We start from the raw sequence: 16,187 nt of genomic DNA, 5'->3' as shown, positions 1-16,187 counted from the left end.
ACCTCTGGCTTTTATAACAGCTTGCAGTCTCTGAGGCATGGACTTAATGAGTGACAAACAGTACTCTTCATCAATTTGGCTCCAACTTTCTCTCATTGCTGTTGCCAGATCAGCTTTGCAGGTTGGAGCCTTGTCATGGACCATTTTCTTCAACTTCCAAAGATTTTCAATTGGATTAAGATCCGGACTATTTGCAGGCCATGACATTGACCCTATTTGTCTTTTTGCAAGGAATGTTTTCACAGTTTTCGCTCTATGGCAAGATGCATTATCATCTTGAAAAATGATATCATCCCCAAACATTCTTTCAATTGATGGGATAAGAAAAGTGTCCAAAATATCAACGTAAACTTGTGCATTTATTGATGATGTAATGACAGCCATCTCCCCAGTGCCTTTACCTGACATGCAGCCCCATATCATCAATGACTGTGGAAATTTACATGTTCTCTTCAGGCAGTCATCTTTATAAATCTCATTGGAATGGCACCAAACAAAAGTTCCAGCATCATCACCTTTCCCAATGCAGATTCGAGATTCATCACTGAATATGACTTTCATCCAGTCATCCACAGTCCACGATTGCTTTTCCTTAGCCCATTGTACCCTTGTTTTTTCTGTTTAGGTGTTAAGGACTTATTAACAACAACAATGAGGCAGCATACAGAGATGAGGTGCAACTGGCATCATGGTGTGACAATCATAACCTGGTTTTGAACATTAAGAAAACTAAAGAAATAATTGTGGATTTTTGCAAAAAAGGTCAAAGCACTCACTCTCCATCGGCGGTGAAACTGTGGAAAGGGTCTCCAAATTCAAATTCCTAGGCGTGACGGTGACAGAGGATCTGTCCTGGGACAGTAACAGCTGCAGTTGTAGGAAAGGCCCAACAATGCCTCTTCTTTCTGAGGAAACTAAAATGTGCCAAAATTCCTCAGCAGCTAATGACTAACTTCTACAACTGTGCTATCAGCAGTGTGCTAACCTACGGATTCTTAGTGTGGTTCTCCAGCTGCACTAAGGCTGACCAGCAGGCTCTCCAGCGAGTGGTGAGGACAGCGGGGAAGATCATCGGGACTACCCTCCCGGAGATCAGGACACTCTACACCAGCCGCTGCCTTAGAGGAGTGTACAACATCCTTCGGGACAGTTACCATCCTGCACATGACCTATTCCACCTGTTACCTTCAGGGAGAACATACAGGTCCACACGTGCTAGAACCTCTAGAATGGCCCGCAGTCTGTATTCCCAGGCCGTGAGGCTGCTAAACCTGCAGTCTCTGCCTCCCCTTCCTTCTCTGTCATCGCCCGCCATCACTACACGTCACATCCCACCATTACAATAACTGTGAATTGGTCTTTGCATTGCTGCAGCAGCCACTCGACACTCCCCAACATCCCTGTTTACTGGGAACCCCCGTTACATATACGCACTTTACTCTGTTGTACTGTGCACTAAGATGCTGAACTGTCTCTCTGTGCCTTACTTGATAATGAAGGTTTACAAACATTCATACCCACAAATAAGTTATTATGTCATGAAAAAGCTACTATGCCATTGTTTGAGGCTCCATCGAAATTTTGTGTCATTTATAACTGTTGCTATTATGGCAATGACAAAGTATTGAAATTGAATTGAAATTAATGATGGCTTTCGTTTTGCTTTTCTGTATGTAAATCCCATTTCCTTTAGCCGGTTTCTTACAGTTCGGTCACAGACGTTGACTCCAGTTTCCTCCCATTTGTTCTGTTATGCATTTTCGATTTTTGAGACACTTAAGTTTTTTGTGTTGACGCTTTGATGTCTTCCTTGGTCTACCAGTATGTTTGCCTTTAACAACCTTCCCATGTTTGTATTTGGTCCAGAGTTTAGACACAGCTGAAAGTGAACAACCAACATCTTTTGCAACATTGTGTGATGATTTACCCTCTTTTAAGAGTTTGATAATCCTCTCCTTTGTTTCAATTGACATCTCTCGTGTTGGAGCCATGATTCATGTCAGTCCACTTGGTGCAACAGCTCTCCAAGGTGTGATCACTCTTTAGATGCAGACTAACGAGCAGATCTGATTTGATGCAGGTGTTAGTTTTGCGGATGAAAATTTACAGGGTGATTCCATAATTTATTCCTCAGAGTTGAGTCCATATTTTTTCCCCTCTGCTTGGTCTAAAAAAGTAACCGTTACTGACTGCCACAATTTTTTTTCCCTGATTTCTTATAGTGTTTCTTAAAGCCAGAAAGTTGCCATTCGAAATGACTTTAGTTTTGTGTCATGTCTGTGATCTGCTTTTTTTCTACAAAATTAAACAACTGAATGAACATCCTCCGAGGCCGGTGATTCCATGATTGCCAGGGGTTGTGTGTGTATATATATATATATATATATATATATATATATATATAGAGTGAGGAAAATAAGTATTTGAACACCCTGCGGTTTTGTAAGTTCTCCCACTTAGAAATCATGGAGGGGTCTGAAATTTTCATCTTAGGCGCATGTCCACTGTGAGAGACATAATCTAAAAAAGAAAATCCGGACATCACAATGTATGATTTTTTAATCATTTATTTGTATGTTACTGCTGCAAATAAGTATTTGAACACCTACCAACCAGCAAGAATTCTGGCTCACACAGACCTGTTAATTTTTCTTTAAGAAGCCCTCTTATCCTGTATTAATTGCACCTGTTAGAACTTGTTACCTGTATAAAAGACACCTGTTCACATACTCAATCAATCACACTCCAACCTGTCCACCATAGCCAAGGCCAAAGAGCTGTCTAAGGACACCAGGGACAAAACTGTAGAGCTGCACAAGGCTGGGACTGATGACAGGACAACACGCAAACAGCTTGGTAGAAGACAACAACTGTTATGATTATTTATTAGAAAGTGGAAGAAACACAAGATGACTGTCAATCTCCCTCGGTTTGGAATTCCATGCAAGATCTCACTTTGTGGGGTAAGAATGATTCTAAGAAAGGTCAGAACTACACAGGAGGACCTGGTCAATGACCTGAAGAGAGCTGGGACCACAGTCACAAAGATTACATTAGTTACACATGATGCTGTCATGGTTTAAAATCCTGCAGGGTAGCAAGGTCCCCCTGCTCAAGTCAGCACATGTCCAGGCCCGTTTAAAGTTCACTAGTGACCATCTGGATGATCCAGAGGAGGCATGGGAGAAGGTCATGTGGACAGATGAGACCAGAATAGAGCTTTTTGGAATCAGCTCCACTTACCATGTTTAGAGGTTGAGAACAACCCCAAGAAAACCATCCCAACAGTGAAGCATGGGGGTGGAAACATCATACTCTGGGGGTGCTCTTCTGTAAAGGGGACAGGACGACTGCACCGTATTGAGGGGAGGATGGATGGGGTCATGTATTGCAAGATTTTGGCAAAAAACCTCCTTCCCTCAGTAAGAGCATTGAAGATGGGTCATGGCTGGGTCTTCCAGCATGACAATGACCCCAAACACACAGCCAGGGCACCTAAGGAGGAGCTCCGTAAGAAGCATTTCAAGGTCCTGGAGTGGCCTGGCCAGTCTCCAGACCTGAACTCAATAGAAAATCTTTGGAGGGAGCTGAAACTCCAAACCTGCAAAATTTGGAGAAGATCTGTATAGAGTTGACCAAAATCCCTGCTGCAGTGTGTGAAACTTGGTCAAAACCTACAGGAAACATTTGACCTCTGTAATTGCAAACAAAGACTACTGTACCAAATACTTATTTGCAGCAGTAACATACAAATAAATAATTTATATATATATATAAACAAAAAAAAAGATTTATAACAGAAATGTTTCACTTCTGAACAGTATGTTCATTTAAGCATTTGATACTTGGTTGGGGCTCCTTTAGCAAGAATTACTACATTGTTGCAGCATGGCATGGAGTTCATCAGCTTGTTGCAGTGCTCATATGTTATGGAAACCAAGGTTGTTTTGATAGCAATCTCCAGCTCTTCTGCATTGTTGAGTCTGGTGTCTCATCAAGGGTTTTATATGTCAGGCTAAATCTACCAAAACCTGAAGTCTAGACAGAAGAAGAGAACATCTCTGCACTTCAAAATGTGAGGAATGCGTCTCCAAAAACTCCACCAACAGGTAGAAGCTGCAGAGGAGACCTTCATCTGGTTAAAAGTCCTGCGAGTCCAGCTCACCTGTCATCTCTGCAAACTCACACTTGCTGCTACACTTAATAAAACAAAGGCTATTTAAATAGGAAGTACTTAATTTGAAAAAGCAGTTTCCTTTTATATTTAACATTAACGCCCCATAAAAAAAGCCCTCATCAATTTCTTTTGGCTGTTTTTTTTTTTTATTGACGGCAGTACAGCTGTTCCAAGAACCACCATGTCCACTAGGTGGCAAGTGTGCTTTGGCTGAAGTTTATCGAGCCAGACCCGGAACTTACTGTCTGTTGTCACTGACAACCGCAGACGGGAGATGGTACATAATGCCAACAAAACCAAGAAGCTGAAGCCATGGTACGGAGTGAGCGTTCTCCTCCGAGGTGACAATGAACGATATTTACAGCCAGTATGCATGCGATATGCTGGACAATGGAGGAAGCTTGGACGCCAAGTACAAAGGTTGTGAGATGAGTTCTTCCTCGTTCGCGACTCCCTCCATGGCAACTCACTGGTGCCAAAAAACACTTGCGCTCGATAGTTCCGGCCCACAAGTTTCTTCTGTAGAAGATGTCTGATATTATGTACATATTTTTGTGCATTTTAATATTATACCATTGCAAAGCTGTGACGCTAGTTTTGACATAGATCGAAATGAAACTTCCCCTGAAAGGGAAGTTTCATTTCCCAGCCTCAAAATTTTACTGTATTGTTTGTTCTCTTTTTCTAAGAAATGCATTTAAAATATCTGCTCATCCTCATCACTTTTTTCTGATGTCAAGGATGAGAATAATGGCCTTTTTATGGGGCCTAAATGAATGAATTATTAAACACATCCATGAAGTCAAAGTTCAGTCAATGAGACACTTGCACGGGTAGAAAAAGCACTGACCCCACTGTGCATAATTCCAAATCATTCACAATCAGTAGAATACTCAAATTCATATTTTAGTAGTTACTCTGTCCTGATTACAGCATTAAAAAACAGTCAACGAGGATGCAATTAAATGTTGAAATTACTAAATTAAAAAATTATTTCATTATGAGGTTTATGTCACATCGAGAAATCCTAATTAACAGACATACTGCAGTCACTGTTACATGATCTCCTGTTGTGTTGAAATGAATATATTTATTTATGGTGTCTTTTTCCCTGGTTGAAATTCAGATATGAATGAATGAATAAATGAATTTACCAGACTTAAAAATGTACAAATTACTTTCATGCCATTTTATTTGTCTAAAAATAAGTGCCCAAGGTTCATGCAATCATCTCATCTGAAACAACAACAGATGTGTTATGGTCTTAATTTACAGACAAACAAAGATTTCTAAAGAATCACTGCAAAATGCAGAAAGGTGCAGATGATTTTCTTCCCGCAAAAACAGAAAGACTCACGGTCGCGACTTTAAATCAGCAGAAAGGTGACTCGTGACTGACATTTTTAAATGGCTTTGACGGAGGTTGATGAATAAACTGTGGAGCCACTGCTTATGAATCAGAACCAGCGGGTCCACAATGAACATAGAGAAATTATTTTCCTCACTACACACCCTCGAAACCAACATAACAGCCCAACTGCAGTGTAACGTTTTTCAGGCAGCAGCGTAACAGGCCATTACGCTTTTATAACACTGGCAAGAAACTTGACAACGGATAAAATTCACTGGTCCACCTGAATCCATTATAAGCGAGTTTTACTGTCTGTGTGTATAAATATATATACATACACACAGATATACATACACACAACCCCAGTTCCAATGAAGTTGGGACATTGTGCGAAATGTAAATAAAAACAGAATACAATGATTTGCAAATCTTCAACGTATATTCAATTGAATACACCACAAAGACAAGATGTTTAATGTTCAAACTGATAGACTTTTTTTTGTTTTTGCTCATTTTGAAATGGATGCCTGCAACACATTTCAAAAAAGCTGGGATGGGGCAACAAAAGACTGGGAAAGTTGATGAATGCTCAAAGAACACCTGTCTGGAACATTCCACAGGTGAACAGGTTAATTGGAAACAGGTGAGTGTCATGACTGGGTATAAAAGGAGAACCCCAAAAAACTCAGCCATTCACAAGCAAAGATGGGGCGAGGATCACCACTTTGTGAACAAGTGTGTGAAAAAAAAATAGTCCAACAGTTTAAGAACAATGTTTCTCAAAGTTCAATTGCAAGGAATTTAGGGATTCCATCATCTACAGTCCATAATATAATCAGAAGATTTAGAGAATCTGGAGAACTTTCTCCATATAAGCGGGAAGGCCGAAAACCAACACTGAATGCCCGTGACCTTTGATCTCTCAGGCGGCACTGCATTAAAAACAGACATCACTGTGTAAAGGACCTTACAGGAACACGTCAGAAAACCATTGTCAGTTAACACAGTTCGTCGCAACACCTACAAGTGCAAGTTAAAACTCTACCATGCAAAGCGAAAGCCATACATCAACAACATCCAGAAACACCGCCACCTTCTCTGGGCTCGAGCTCATTTGAAATGGACAGACGCAAAGTGGAAAAGTGTGCTGTGGTCTGATGAGTCCACATTTCAAATTGTTTTTGGAAATCATGGATGTCGTCCTCTGGACAAAAGAGGAAAAAGACCATCCAGATTTTTACCAGCACAAAGTTCAAAAGCCAGCATCTGTGATGGTATGGGGGTGAAAAGAAGGAGAAACAAAGGGAATACGAGAAGATCCGACCGAGAAATTTCAAACAGAGCTGACAGGAAGAATTTAAATGGCTATTGTATGATGGTGAACAGATGTTCTGCAAGATCTGCCGAGCCGAGTATGGGAATCTCGACCCCAAGAAAGTTCGTCAGTCAGGGATGGCAAACAACTATGCCAAGCTTGCTTCAGAATCTTGCTGTAATTTCTTGCTGTATGCACAGACTGGAAAGTGCATACAAAGAAGCTCTCCGGCCAGTCGAGCTGTATGAGAAACTCATCACACAACTCTCAGGTAAAATATTATTGTATCTATATCTGGTTAACTTTGCAAAACCATTGGATGACATCCCGCAAGTTGTGCAGATGTGTGAAGCAGGCAATATTGTGCTTACAGTGGTGTCTAACGCATTTACATATGTCGAACTTATATACATATGTACAGTTAATTAATTAATTTTTTTGGTCAGTTCACTCGCCTGGCATAAATGTTTTATTATTGCTGTTTTTCTTTCAACACTATAACAGATGAAATACCTTATCCAACTGACTCCAAAATGTATATGCGTAATCATATACTCGGTTTCCCCACATATGAACTTTTGGGCCTACTGCCATTGAGAATTTTACAACAGAACAACTTAAAATACAACCCCAATTCCAATGAAGTTGGGACGTTGTGTAAAATGTAAATAGAAACAGAATATAATGATTTGAAAAGCCTCTTCAACCTATATTCAATTGAATACACTACAAAGACAAGATATTTAATGTTATTTAGCGTTTCAAAAAAGCTGGGACAGTGGTATGTTTACCACTGTGTTACATCACCCGTTCTTCTAAAAACACTCAAGTGTTTGGGAACTGAGCACTAGGGATGGGTATCGATCCACCGACATCAATAAGCTTTGTGCTTAACGATTCTGTTATCGGTCCTTCAGAGTGGCAATTGTTTTGGGGGGTGGTTGTCAGGAAAATGATAATTTCTCTACATTGATTACAGACCCTGCAGCGGGTCCGTAATCAACTTTTCTGCATTGCGGCTTTGCTTTGAACCTTGAACCAATTGAAGCAGTGGTTCGCAGATTGAAGCAATGCTTCGATCTATTGCTTCGTTTAATCTTTCTTTCTTTCGCTTAATTTCCCCACGCTAAAACCCTAAAGAGCATACGTCTGAGTATTATTTACCTTTTCTATGTTAAACTGACCTGTTATGGTGTTCTGAAACAGTTGATAGATGTATTTTAGAACTTAAAAACGGGAGCGATGCTAACGCGTTAGCATGTCTATGGCATTTTCAATGTTAAAAGTTAGCATTAAGCAGTTGCGGGTGCGTTCACGTTCGGGTGCATTTGTTTTTAAATTGTAATATTTCTTAAAATTATTTTTGTTTATATATTAATAATGTAATGATGATTATATACAATATATACTTATTATATACAATTTTAGCGAAAGAGACAAGAAGAACCTGAATAGAAACAACAGAAAATATAAAACCAACTAACAATGAACATACATAAATAAATACATATAGAAATAAATAAGTGTTTCCTGTGAACACCTAGTGACTCTTACACCTCCATTTCATCCCTGTCTTATTTAAGTTTAATGACAGTTTGTTTCGGTCAAACCATATTTTCAATGTGTTAATTTCTTCAGTGATTTCCTCTAGAACTATCTGCCAAACTAGAAAACTGCTGCATCCTAGTAAGAGTAGAATACTATTGGAATAAATGTGAATAAGTTGTTTTTTTTCCCTCACTAAATGGATGCTGCACTCACTCCAGTTTATCATCTGGAACAGTCCCAGATTGCATTTCAGAGCTTCTAGAATTGAAACATTTTCGTGCAGGTGGTATTGGGGGGTAATTTTGGGTTTCAGCTTTTTTAAGTTTTTCACCACTTTCATCCCTGAATATGTCAATCGTGAGTCACTTTTGTGTGGATTAAAGTTACTAACTGGGACTAATGTCTTGTTGCGAGAAAGAAATGAGAATCGTCCTCCGTTCTGTTCACACAGCTCCAAACGTTGCGCGGCTCTCTGACGAGTCAAGTTAGAATGATAGGATCCAGTCTGAATAAATAACTTCAATGTGAAACACCGTTTTGTTTATTTTTATTTATGTCCAGAGATAAAGGATACAGTGATCAATTTCATATTTATTTACTTTACGATTCAATGAAATACATAGAAAACCTGTAAAGCCTACTTTTAGTAAACTTCACAAGGTATTGATAAGTGAATCGATAAGGAATCTGATCGATAAGCAGAATCGATAATGGCATCGATACTGATAAAATCTTATCAATACCCATCCCTAATGAGGGCACTAATTGTTGGACTATTTTTTCCACGCAGTTGTTCACAAAGTGGTGATCATCGCCCCATCTTTGCTTGTGAATGGCTGAGCCGTTTGGGAATGCTCCTTTTATACTCAATCATGACACTCACCTGTTTCCAATTAACCTGTTCACCTGTGGAATGTTCCAAACAGGTGTTCTTTGAGTATTCATCAGCTTTCCCAGTCTTCTGTTGTCCCTGTCACAGCTTTTTTGAAATGTCTTGCAGGCATCCATTTCAAAATGAGCTAATATTTGCACAAAAACAAAAAAGTCTATCAGTTTGAACATTAAATATCTTGTCGTTGTGGTGTATTCAATTGAACATAGGTTGAAGAGGATTTTCAAATGATTGTATTCTGTTTTTATTTACATTTCACACAACCATGGCTGTGAAATGAAAATTGTGAGATCCGAAGAAAATTCGCAGGGGGTTCAACCTTTCATTTGAACCGTCAATGATCATGTTGAAATAACAGAATATGACGTGGGAGTAGGACCTGGAATGATTTTCCTTTTAATTGTAAACCAAATTATGCATTAACTCAGAACAATTAAATTACATGAAATTCATGAAGACTGAAAAGACTGTTAAAGTATTTCAAAAACCACAGCTAAAGATTGCAGAATATTTTAAAAATCAGGGTAAAATATCAATAACATACCTTATAGTAAAAAGTCACACATTATTGTGTAAATTCCTGTAAATCCACTCAAAGCCACAGTGTCTTTTTTCCCCCATGAAAAAAGATAAGATATGTAAAGCCTTTATTCATCCCTCAATGGGAAAAAAGTCTACATTAATAAAAACTAATTTACATTGTTGTGTAAATTCATGTAGCCTAAATTCATTCAAAGCCACAGTCTTTTTTTTTCAATGAAAGAAAGTCTAGATTAATGAAAGAAAAAAGGCATATAATCTTTTCTGAAATTCTGTTTGAACAGCACAATGTTTATTTTCCAGAGAGAAAAAAAAAATTCTTACCAGTTCGCTTTCCCCATTCATCTTTCAGGTGTGTTCATGAAGCCAGCAACAACTCCATGGATTCTTGTTCTTATCAGACTTTTTCAAACCGTCTTTCTCGCCATCTTCGCTCTGTCTGATGTCACTCCGTGACAGACATGCTGCAAAATTCTTCTTTTAAAAACTTGAAAGTTCTAAAAGTTTGCGATGTCCACAAGCTACGTTTAGCTAAGCTTCGCACAGGAGCCACACAGTGTCACCGCAGCAACAGCCAGGCTTTGAGTGCCATTTATTCTCCTCGAAACTCTGCGAATCTGAGGAAACTGAGTTGTATCTGTAACACACAGATCAGTGTCTGCGGACTTATAAAACTTACACCATGTCGTTTATAAAAAAAAAAAAAAAAAAAAGAAAAAGCTTTGCGATAAAGATTTTAAAAACTCGGTAACAATCACGATTAAAGAGTACAACACTAACACTCCCGCCCCCCTCCCCATGATGAAATCCGCGGATCCGCGGAGTTTTCACAGCCATGCACAACGTCCCAACATCATTGGAATTGGGGTTGTACTGTGGCCTCTGTACAATATATCATTTCTGACCAACATCCATAACCTCTGTCTGATGAATTCCAAAATGTATTCTCATTGTCACATATTAGGTTCTCCCAACTCCTATGAACTTTTTGGTCATATAAAACTACACGGTATGTTTATAGATCCTTTTCTAGAGTATAACTGTGAGTTATACTTGAATGCTTCAGTTACTTCCTGCAGGGGACGCTCAGCCAAGACTTGCCTTGTTTTTGTTAGTTTGTTTTTTGTGCACCACTTACAAAAAAAAGATGAGAACAGCAGTAACTGTGTTAGAAACAAACTGATCAGGCACTCACCTATGGTTCAATTCTTCTTCATCTTCAAAGACTCCAAATGGCTTCATAGCATCACAGAGCTTCTTGGTGTACTGGTGATCTATTTCTCGTGGAGGGGCCAGACTAATGGCAGAGGTGAGGCCGAAGTGTTTCTGAGGCTGTTGTACACCAGGCATGGTGCTGGAAATGAACACATGAGGACATCATATAGTGACAGCTACTACACAAAATAAAGCTTGTTAAGTTCACTTTTCAACCGATATCAGGCATTTGAAAATAAAGAACAAATGTTTACTAGTCTAGGGTTATGTGAGCACTTAGCCTCACAAATGTCAACCACAACAAAAAACATGCAAGGGTCATCTTTCGATTTTTATCGTGTATGCCATCACAAAGCGTTAGCTAGCGTAAGCTACACTGACATCAATATAATTCAATTGTAGAACTAAAAATTAACACACATTACGCCCACAAGTGCATGGCGAATAGCAAGAAGGAAACACAGAAACACCAAAACATGCCTGAAATTAGGACATATAAACAGCCAGGAGTTAACAAGTAGCTTGTGATCGTTAACATGCAGAAGCTAGCGCTAGCTGATTGTCTCAGACTGCTTTATTTTTAACTTTTTCCCCGCTCAGACCTGCTTAAAACATTTACACCTACCCAAACCTAAGAGTATGTCTTAAAACTGTCAAAGCCGACAGTCACATTGACCTCGCCGAGACTTAAAATCAAAGAAGCGGGCTCAAGAGCAAACGTTGGCTGTGGGCCTTGTTTGGTTGCTGTGACAGTTAGCCAACCTTAGCATTAGCCTATTCTTTAAAGCTTCCTAATCGCGAATTAAACGATTCATAACGGCACCATATGCCACAAGTGTCGCTCACCTTGACATATCTTTCATGACACTGAAAAGCTAGCACTGTTTTCTGATGTAAATCCGTATAAAACCAAGAAAGCCAGCGAGTGGAAATGATAGCCTCTGCCTGATTACAACAATGGTCACTTTCCAGGGGAAAACAGTTTCAAACCTTCCCACTGAACCGGAATCACTTCTTGTCACACGTCTAAACGACAGATACGTCTAAACACGTCGGAAAATACACTGCATTTTAGACGCAAGAAGCTAAACACAGATTTAAGCACTAATATAAAGCTTTTCGTGGAAAAATTAAAGCTCGACGCGTGTGCTGACTACACTGTAAAATCACTGATCACAAACACCAGGCGGCGCTATCGTGCTGCGTGGCGGCCATATTATCTCACCCAAAACATGGCGTGACCTCACAGTGACAGCACAGCTGATTTGCTGCTGATACACCTGTTTCACAAAATTCCAGGAAAAATTCAGTGTATTGCAGCAGTTTAGATATAGAATGTGTAGAAGTAAACCTTGTTAAGAGGGAACGTTTGTAATACACGGTGTGCCTGTGTGTGTGTATATATATCTATCTATATATAGATAGATATATATATATATTCATTTCAACTGCTTATGGGTTGCAGCGGAATTTACACTGAGCGCCCTCTGGTGCCCATTTTTGGCCGATGAAAACAGAGCCGAGCTCACGTGTAATTTGGTCACATTTCAAAGGGTCAGACTCGTCAATAAAGTCAGTTTAATGTACAATGGTTCATGTCTGGTCAGCTTGGTGTTTAAATCTCATTGTTCCAGGCAATGATAGCTATCAGCTGGCTGTCAGACGCAAGTTATAGACAAAACCAAACCAGCTGATTTCAACAGACAATCAAAGCAGCCCAAGCTTGTTTTCACCAGGCAGCCATTCGCAGAAGTACAAATTCTCGCCTTCAGATTCCGCCACTTTGCCGGAAGTGACATGCACTCGCGAACCCATCTCTGTCCATATTGCAGCCAGCAGCAAAGCAAATAGCTCATCCCGCACATTCCTATATTCAGGGGATCCCAAAGCATTCCCAAGCCATCTGGGAAATATAATCTCTCCAGCGTGTCCTAGGTCTTCCTCTGGGCCTCCATCCCGATTGGTCTTCTGTGCAGCCGTCTTGACAAACGCCGTTTCCCACCTTCTCCAGCATTACCTAAGAAAAGTTATGTGTGCACTCAACAGATATTCACATGACTCACGGTTTTATCTGACCTTGCTAACTGAAAGCAACACTTCTCTAATCTGCTCTCTCTGACAATTCCTGTTGCAAGTTTTCTCATCCGAACCTCAGTTTCACATTGCTGTATCACAACATTTTGCACAATGAACTGTTCTCTCAGCATATCTACTTAGCAACAGCATGGGAACAGTAGTAAATGTCACGTCAGGTCACAGCACTTCAACAATGGTTACAGGGAAAATGAGAAAAACATAAAAAAAAACAAGTTCAAACAGCATACCATGAAAATAAACCGCTAGCCTTAGCACAAGCAAGTATAATCATAATAACTCCTTTATTCTTTGATTTTGCCATACTTGATGTATTGTTTGGAGGTATGGGGCAATACATATGTTACCAACTTAATGCCTTTATTTATTTTACAGAAGAGGGCTATAAGGATAATTAATAGAGCTGCTCCAACAGCCCACAACTATTAAAACTGAAGGACTTGGTTGTTTTAAAAACATTATTAGTTCTTCATAAAGCCAAACTTTTTTTGTTACCAAGTAGTTTGCAAACACTTTTCACTGTAAATAGTGAGACAAGCCGAAGAAGATATGATTTTAAAACCCCTTTTGCTAGAACTACACTGAAGCAAATGTGTGTCCCAGTGGCGGGTGTGAAACAATGGAACTCTATGGAAAATCATTTAAAATGTTGTTCAAATGTATTTCTATTTAAATGTCTGTACAAACAGAAAATACTAAAACTGTATGAAAATCCAAATGAATACAGCTTAAAAAAAGGAAAAAAATGCTCATTAATATGTATTCTTATCATGGAACACAAAGGTGAGGCCATCTAAATTTGTGTTGAAACAAGAATGGGGGTAGGAGATAAGATGTTTTTCTTCATCCTACTCCTGTTGTTCTTTACATGGAATGTTTTATTATTTTGTACTCTGTAAAGTGCAATTTTTCTTGTGGTTTTTTTTTATTCATTACCATGGAAAAAAAATAAGAATAAATGAAATGAATGAAATGAAAATAATATATCTTCAACAGATAGATAGCTAGATAGCTAGATAGCTAGATAGATAGTAGTGAGAACAGCTATGCTGTACGTCTTAGAGACAGTGGCACTAAAAATGGCCTGTTCAAGATCATTCCTTACATTGGCTGCCCACCAAAACTGCTGTGCTTGATCGTATTGTTTCACATTAACACGAAGGGCTCTGAGTTCTTCAATATTTGCAGTCGTGTCCTTGCACTCTTTGAGATCTTCTTTGCTTTACTTAGAAAAAATGCATTTGGCTCTGCAAAAGAGGGAATCTACCTACAGACTAGATCAGACAGGTTGTTCAATCTTGCCAGCCGTAAAGTCAAGACAAAGGTACTTTAAGTCTTCATCAGAGGCTTGTTTTTTTTGTTGTTGTTGTTTTTTTGCTGATAATGCAGCTATTGTAACCCATTCGAAGCAGGAACTGCAATCACTGATGGACTACTTCTCTGTAAGGCCTGTAAGAACTTTAGACTCATCATCAGCCTAAAGTAGACAAATGTCCATGGACAGAATATAGAGGCACCTCCAATCATATTGATGACTATGAACTCAATGTTGTTCATCAGTTTACCTACCTAGGTCCAGTCCTCAACAACAATCCCTCTCTGGACACAGAAATAGACAAGAAGACGACGACTGGAAAGGCAACAAAACACGTGCACAACTCACAACTAAAGTGTGCACAAACCTCAAGCTGACAGTGAAAACAAAGATGGCAGTATACAATGCTTGCATCATCTGCACACTGTTTTATGACAGCAAGACATGGACCACATATGCCAGAGAGGAAAGAAGGCTTAATACATGTCATCTGAGAAGCATTCATTATATCCTGAGTAATAGGTGACAGGACAGAGTGGTGCCTTGACACTTGCATGCATTTAACCCTCACACTGCCGCGCTATTCGTTATACCAATGCGACCCGCTGTGTTCTGCTGGATGCTGCACTTTGTGCTGCTAGATGCTGTGTTATAAAAAATAATTATTTCATGGCAGGGTTAGGGTTAGAGTTATCAAATCTAGAGCCAGTGGATTCCCATAGGCAACATACTAGTGAGTGTATATGGGTTGAAGTGGAGACACGTCACTTCTGGCAAAGTGACGAATCCGAAGGCAAGAATTCATACTTACATGACTGGTCGCCCGATGCAAACAAGCTTGGGCTGTACTGATACTGAAATCAGCTGGTTTTGTTTTGTCTCTAACTTGCTTCTAACAGCCAGCTGATAGCTGTCATTGCCTGGAACAATGAAATTTATACACCAAGCTGACCTGAAATGAACCATTGTACATTAAATTGACTTTATTGACGAGTCTGTCCCCTTTGAAAAGTGACCAAATTAAATGTCTTTGTACTGAGCTCGGTGATGTTCAAACTGATAGACTTTTTTGTTTTTGTGCAAATATTTGCTCCTTTTGAAATGGATGCCTGCAACACATTTCAAAAAAGCCTGGACAGGGGCAACAAAAGTTGATGAATGCTCAAAGAACACCTGTCTGGAACATTCCACAGGTGAACAGGTTAATTGGAAACAGGTGACTATCATGATTGGGTATAAAAGGAACATCCCCAAAAGCTCAGCCATTCACAAGCAAAGCAAAGCAGTTGTTTTTGTGAACAACTGCTTGAAAAAATAGTGCAACAGTTTAAGAACAATGTTTCTCAATATTCAGTTGCAAGGAATTTAGTGATTCCATCATCCACAGTCCATAATATAATCAGAAGATTCAGAGAATCTGGAGAACTTTTTATATGTAAGCGGCAAGGCTGAAAACTAACACTGAATGCCCGTGACCTTTGATCCCTCACTGCATTAAAAACCGACATCATTGTGTAAAGGATCTTACCACGTGGGCTCAGGAACACTTCAGAAAACCATTGTCAGTTAACACAGTTTGTCAATACATCTACAAGTGCAAGTTAAAACTCTACCATGCAAAGTGAAAGCCAAACATCAACAACATCCAGAAATGCTGCCACCTTCTCTGGACCCGAGCTTATTTGAAATTAACAGACGCAAAGTGGAAAAGTGTGCTGTGGTCTGATGAGTCCACGCCTC

The 16,187-nt window shown here is 39.5% G+C and overlaps 1 protein-coding gene across 4 annotated transcripts in view; it reads right to left on the bottom strand.

Annotated features, from left to right (window-relative positions):
* Window positions 1-12,199, bottom strand: part of papolg (poly(A) polymerase gamma) — a 54,255-nt gene extending 42,056 nt beyond the window's left edge. For 2 of the 4 annotated variants that reach the window (XM_034184560.1, XM_034184562.1), the window contains exons 1-2: window positions 11,885-12,198; window positions 11,019-11,177 (exon numbers count right to left, since the gene is read on the bottom strand). In XM_034184560.1, the coding sequence (XP_034040451.1) occupies window positions 11,019-11,177; window positions 11,885-11,901 (176 nt within the window). In that variant the 5' untranslated portion in view covers window positions 11,902-12,198. Of the gene's footprint in view, window positions 1-11,018; window positions 11,178-11,884 lie in introns of all 4 variants that reach the window. The other 2 variants (XM_034184561.1, XM_034184559.1) reach the window with 2 other exon arrangements.
* Window positions 12,200-16,187: the final 3,988 nt, after the last annotated feature.

The sequence above is a fragment of the Thalassophryne amazonica genome, chromosome 13, assembly GCF_902500255.1.
Source record: "Thalassophryne amazonica chromosome 13, fThaAma1.1, whole genome shotgun sequence".
Taxonomy (NCBI): Eukaryota; Metazoa; Chordata; class Actinopteri; order Batrachoidiformes; family Batrachoididae; genus Thalassophryne; species Thalassophryne amazonica.
The sequence above is the reverse complement of the archived record's forward strand: the minus strand, read 5'-3'. Positions and strand labels throughout refer to the sequence as shown.